Below are 6,257 nucleotides of genomic sequence, written 5' to 3'. Positions count from 1 at the left end.
TAGCAGTTGTCTGAGCTGCTCCTCAGCCCCTGCAGGCACAGAAATATCTTCAGGCAGTGCCCTGCTGCCAGGAGGGGTCTGCAGGGCAGAGCTGAGCACACAGTGGGGGGGACTGGCTGTTTGAGCACGGACAGGGAGGAGATGTGGGGACAGAGAACCAGCCCCTGGCAGGGACAGCTCCAGGCAGCAGAGACGTGGGCAGGGAGTGAAAGGGATCTGCTCCCAAAACTGCCATGGGAAGGTGGGGATTCAGGCACCTCTCTGCCATCCCCTGCACTGCAGATGCCTTCCCTGGAGCAACTCCCTGGTCTCCTCTCCCACCCAGAAGAGCCTCTGTCCCCAAGGCCACAGGGTCCAGGGCATGAGTTACCTCCTGCACAGCTGGACCTCCCGAAAAGAAGCACATGGGTCCTACAATTAATATTGATGTGTGCTTGTGTCTGTGAGGTGGAGAGCACAGCTGGGTATGGAGAAGGCTTCCCTGCATGCCTCTCTGCCTTCCTCTCCTTGCTTCATTCTTTGGGGTTTTTTTTGAGCGTAGCAGTATCCTTCCTTGATTCCCTCCCTGTCAGTGATGCACTTGTTCTCTGGGGTTGAGGTGGAGCTGCAGGTCAGCTTCTCTTCTAACTATGACTGGGGGGTCCTTCAATGGAGGTGTCTTCATGGGAACTAGGTGCCCATGGTCTATTTACAACTGTGAGGCGCCATATCATTCAGTTGACAGGGTTGGGGACTGAGCTGACTCAGTATTCATTTAGCTCAGGGAGGGGGATTTCAATGAGAAATGGCATGGGATTTTCGAGAGAAGATTCTCCTAACCTGTCGCTGTCTATTCCTTTTTGGACAGTGCCCAGTGCCCAGAGGAAGCAAATGTCCAATGGCAGCTCCATCACCCAGTTCCTCCTCCTGGCGTTTGCAGACACGCGGGAGCTGCAGCTCTTGCACTTCTGGCTCTTCCTGGCCATCTACCTGGCTGCCCTCCTGGGCAACGGCCTCATCATCACCGCCATAGCCTGGGACCACTGCCTCCACACCCCCATGTACTTCTTCCTCCTCAACCTCTCCCTCCTTGACCTGGGATCTATCTCCACTACTCTCCCCAAAGCCATGGCCAATTCCCTGTGGGACACCAGGGCCATCTCCTTCTTGGGATGTGCTGCACAGGTCTTTTTCTTTCTCTTCTTCATTGGAGGAGAGTATTTTCTTCTCACTGTCATGGCCTATGACCGCTACGTGGCCATCTGCAAACCCCTGCACTACGGGACCCTGCTGGGCAGCAGAGCTTGTGTCCACATGGCAGCAGCTGCCTGGGGCACTGGGTTTCTCTATGCTCTCTTGCACACCACCAATACATTCTCACTGCCCCTCTGCCAAGGCAATGTCCTGGACCAGTTCTTCTGTGAAATCCCCCACATCCTCAAGCTCTCCTGCTCAGATGCCTACCTCAGGGAAGTGGGGCTTATTCTGGCGAGTGTTTGTTTCGCATTTGGGTGTTTTGTTTTCCTTGTGGTGTCCTATGTGCAGATCTTCAGGGCCGTGCTGAGGATCCCCTCTGAGCAGGGACGGCACAAAGCCTTTTCCACGTGCCTCCCTCACCTGGCTGTGGTCTCCCTGTTTCTCAGCACTGGGATATTTGCCCACCTGAAGCCCCCCTCCATCTCCTCCCCATCCCTGGATCTGGTGGTGACAGTGCTGTACTCGGTGGTGCCTCCAGCAGTGAACCCCGTCATCTACAGCATGAGGAACCAGGAGCTCAAAGATGTCTTGATTAAAGTGATTTCAAGGGCTTTTTTCTGGAGGCATAAACTTCCCTTCTGTCTCCACAAATAACTCCCATGGTAAACCATTCCAGGCCTTTCCTTTGTCAGGTTTTCTATTATCATTAGCATCACTATATTTGTCATTATCATTATCTTTTTCATTGTCATTATCATCATCTTTTTCATTGTCATTATCATCATTATCACTATCATTATGGCTTCATTGAGCTTTTTCTGTCTTTCCTGTAGCATGTATTTATGTATGTCTACCACTGGGTCAGTGCTGACTCTCTCATAGCAGCTCTTTAATAAATGGCTTCTCCCCAGTGCAGTGCCTGAAGCCTCGACTTCTTTTCCAAAGCTGTTGCCAAGAGTGGTCATGAGCAACTGCACCCCAAAAGGGCCTGTTGCTCCCTGGACTCAGGAGCAAAGAGCTCAATGTCATGTTGCGACCTGTTAGAGAGCAAGGTTTGGATTCAAGTTTCTGTTTACAGTGGAGATGGTGAATGGTCACCGAGGTACATATGCAGGGCTGTCCCACGTGGGGGACACATCCCAGGGCTTCCAGATATGGCAGGCGATGTCCTTAAAGATGGGAGTCTGGAGTTGCGTGGGGAGCCTGGGGCATCTCCATGGACAGCGTGTGCTTGGGGTGGGCAGTGACATGAGCCCCACAAAGTGAGAGGTCCCCCACAATGGAGTCGCCCAAAGGGAAACTGCTAAACCCAGGGATCTGTAGGGAAACGAGGACTCTGCAGTCCCAGGGGAGGCAGTGGGCACCAAGCAGGTACAAAAAAGGAAGACTGGAGAGTGATTCTTGTCACCCTCGGGCCCTAATGAACACAGCTACTGCCATTGGAAAAGCACCACAGTCCCTTCAAGCACCTGCCACATCCAGAGACCCCCAGGGAGGCAGATTAGCGGTAGCAATCCCCATCCAGGTCAAGGCCCTGCAGGGAGCATGGGGAGGGGGCCAGGAAACGTCCAGCTGCATGAGAGGAGAGGTGGGGAAAATTCGGGTGGCAGCTGATGTGGGCTGGAAATTGCCTGGGGGAGACAAATTCTGGCATTGCGCTCATCAGCAGTAGAGCCCAGACTGTGGTTACCCTAAAGCATGCTCACGGTGCAGAGCCAGAAGTCCTTTCTGTCCTGGTGCTCCATGAGGTCTGGGAAGTGGATGAAGCAGGATTGGAATCCCTCGCTCCCCACCCCTTAGTGCCATGGTTCCTCCTGAGGCATGGCATTGAAAGGGAGGCTGGGAACCTTTATCGGGGCTTGCACTGAAGGAAGCATGACCCTGTGAGTCTGCTGTTGTCCCTCAGTCCCTGTGCCCAGCACATGCCCTTGAGACAGTCTCCCCCAGCCCATATGCTGGCCCCAAAGTCACCCCCAGTCCTGACCCTTTGTGTTTTCCAGCCCTGGCCATTCACCATGGTCCAGGTGTGGGCTGATCATTTAAATGTGACTGGCTCCGCCTACACTGGGACAACATCCAGCCCTTCCCCAGCTCACACATGCCCAGACCCCGGCAGACCCCTGTCTATGAACCCCTGCACAGGACACAGCCAAGTCTGGGCAGGGACGAGTGCTGGGGAGGGCTGCCAAAGCAGGAGGGCTGCAGAGGGATGTGGCGCTGAGGTCTATTGGGCAGACCATACCAGGGGGATGTTTGCCCACCCCTGAATGCACCCTGCCCCATTGATGCCTGCACAGCTGGGCTGTGTGGCAGCAGAGCTGTGCTGGTGCAGGGATGGGATGGGAATGAGAACAAGAGCCATGATGCTCCAGGAAGCTCTCACACTGCCAGGACCCCAAATGACCCTCAAAATGACCCTCAAACAGGCAGGGCTGTCACCCCAGTCATAGTACTGGAGGGGGAGGGTGAGCTCTAACAGCTCCTGCTCTGCCAGCAGACTCTCCGAAGCCAGAGCAGCTCCCCACAGTCAGGAGAGCACTCACTGCTGCTCACAGGCTTGGGGGTGCCTTGGGGGTGCAGCCCCTGTCACCGCTTCCAGGAGGCCCAAGACACGGAGGCAAGCATCAGTTCCCTGCACCACAGCCCCTGGTGCCTCTTTCCCTGTGTCACCATCCTCTCTCAGGAGCACCACTGGGTGCATTACTCCCTGCCTTGGTTGAAGAGGAGCTGCTGGAGGTCGTCTCTGATGTCCTCCATGGCCCCTTGCTCTGCCCCAGCACCCAGCTCCCATTCACTACCACAGTCCTTCTGTAGGGCATGTCTCTGCTTGGATCTGGCCACCCCAGCCTGCCTGCATGGTTCCAGAGGGTCCTAGTGAGGGTGTGCTTGGAGAGGAGGTTGTGATTCTCCTTGATCTGAGTACGTGTGATGATCTGGCTGGAGATCATGAAGGGAAGGAAGGGACAAGAGACCATAAAGATAAGCAGCAGTAAGGGGAATTTCTTATCAGGTTAAGGAAAGAAAAAAATAAATACATCTATATACTCATACACACACATATAGAGAGAGTTTTTTAAACATCTATATACACATATATCACCACGATAGTTGATAAAGAGTGGATCAGGGGCACAGAGGTTTTCAAAACTCAGCTGGAGAAAGCACTGACCTCCCTGATCTAACCATAAACTTCTCCCTGCTCAGAGCAGACCTTCAGTTGTCCCTTCCGACTCAAATTCTGAAGGAAGAAGGGGCTGGACATGGACTCAGGGGTAGGGGACACTGCTGCATGTTGAGGCATTGCTGCCATTTATAATCACTGTTTCACCCTGTCCTCAGGGTTACAAGGTGAGGGAGATCATCCTCAGGAGGAGGCTCCACTCCAAGGGACACCAGGAGTCCCGTTGGTGTGAGGATACTACAGAAAAGTTCTCAGAAACCCTGCCAGGCATTACAGACCCAGAGAATCACAGAATAGTTGGGGATGTAAAGGATCTCTGGAGGTCACCTAGTCCAGCAGCGTTGCTCAAAGCAGGGTCAGCTAGGGCAGGTTGCCAAAAGCCATTGGGTCCAGCTGGGTTGTGAATATTTCCAAGGATGGAGACTCTCTGGGAAACCTGATCCAGTGTTTGACCTCCCTCACATTTAACAAGTGTTGTCTTGTGTTCAGATGGAATTTCATGGGGTTTCATCTGTTTTTTCTGTCACTGGGTACCACTGAGAAGAGTCTGGATCCCTCTTCTTCACTCCCTCCCATCAGGTTTTTTTACACTTTAATGAGATTCCCCCCGAGCCTCCTCTTCTCTAGGCTGAACAGTCCAAGCTCTCTCAGCCTCTCTTCATGTGAAAGATGCTCTGATCCTCAGTCATCTTCATGGCCCAGAGCCAGACTTGTTTCTGCAAGTTCTCAATTTCATTGCACTGAGGAGCCCAGGACTGGACCCAGCACTACAGGTATTGCCTCACCAGTGCTGAGGAGAGGGGGAGGGATCACCTGCCTCTGCCTGCTGCCCTTCCTAATGCAGCCAAGGATGCTGATTGCCTTCTATACACATTGCTGGCACATTGCTGGCTGATGTCGCACTTCTTGTCCACCAAGACCTGCAGGTCCTATTCTGTAAAGGACCTTGCTCTTCCCTTTGTGGAACTTCATGAGGATCTCCTCTGAACCACTTCACCACTGTGTTTTAGTATGCAGACACGCCCATCCCACTTGGGAAATGATCTTGGAAAGGGTCACATTCCCCCGTTGCCCCGTTGCTCTCAGTGCAAACCTCCGTCAGTGCTCCCATGCAGGAGGGCTGCTCTGTCCATCAGCCTGGTGCCCAGCTGCTCTGGGCTTGCACCGCTCTCAACTGCAGGACGACTGCACCCAGAGGTTGCTCTGGAAAAGACACTGGAGTGTCCTGGGAGCAGAGGGGTCCTGTTCCAGGTGCAGAGTTCAAAACACCTCTCCGTTCCAGCGCAGCTCTGCGGAGTATGAGGAAGAGGACAGGAAAAGGATGCTGATTGGCATGGGCAGATCGGGTGCTCTCAGACATCTCCTAGGTCCTGCAGGAGAGCTGTGCCCTTCTGGAGGGATGCTCACAGCCCCACAGGAATCCCTGTCCAGCATAATCAGGTGTCTTAAGGTGCTGTCTGCTAAGGGAAGCAGTGCCTCATTGCCCAAGCACTGAGTGCAGTGTCTGGAGCCTGGAAAATGAAGAGAGGGCTTGGGCACCTTGGTCCCATGGAAACACCTCCAGGGCAGCGCCCTCCAGGTCAGGGCCAGAGCAGGCACTCCCCACCCCCACCCCTTGCCCCACACCACCACCGTTACTGCCAGGGACCCCACGAGCAGGAAGAAGAGCAGCACAAGCAGGGGGAGGAACAAAGAAGAACGCTGTGACTCTCCTCCTAAGGGAAGCAAGGAGAGGAGAGGCGGCCGGGCACTCAGGAAAGCCTTCTCCTTACCCAGCAGAGCACAGCACCTCCCAGTTAGCAAAAGCGCAGGGCAGTCGCTCTCAGCCCCTTTGCCCTGCAGAGGGAAGCGGCCACGTGTCAGGAGAGATGCCCCTCTGCTGTGCCAGAGCTCTGGCTGC

The 6,257-nt window shown here is 54.3% G+C and overlaps 1 protein-coding gene across 1 annotated transcript; it reads left to right on the top strand.

Annotated features, from left to right (window-relative positions):
• Positions 1–870: 870 nt before the first annotated feature.
• Positions 871–1,830, top strand: LOC148050658 (olfactory receptor 14A16-like). The gene has a single exon (XM_087741123.1). The coding sequence runs from the start codon at positions 871–873 to the stop codon at positions 1,828–1,830; it is 960 nt and encodes a 319-aa protein (XP_087597249.1).
• The last annotated feature ends 4,427 nt before the right edge of the window (positions 1,831–6,257 follow it).

Source organism: Nipponia nippon, unplaced genomic scaffold (assembly GCF_047370975.1).
Source record: "Nipponia nippon isolate SJK-2023a ecotype South Korea unplaced genomic scaffold, ASM4737097v1 scaffold_76, whole genome shotgun sequence".
Lineage (NCBI taxonomy): Eukaryota > Metazoa > Chordata > Aves > Pelecaniformes > Threskiornithidae > Nipponia > Nipponia nippon.
This window is presented reverse-complemented; position numbering and strand designations above follow the sequence as displayed.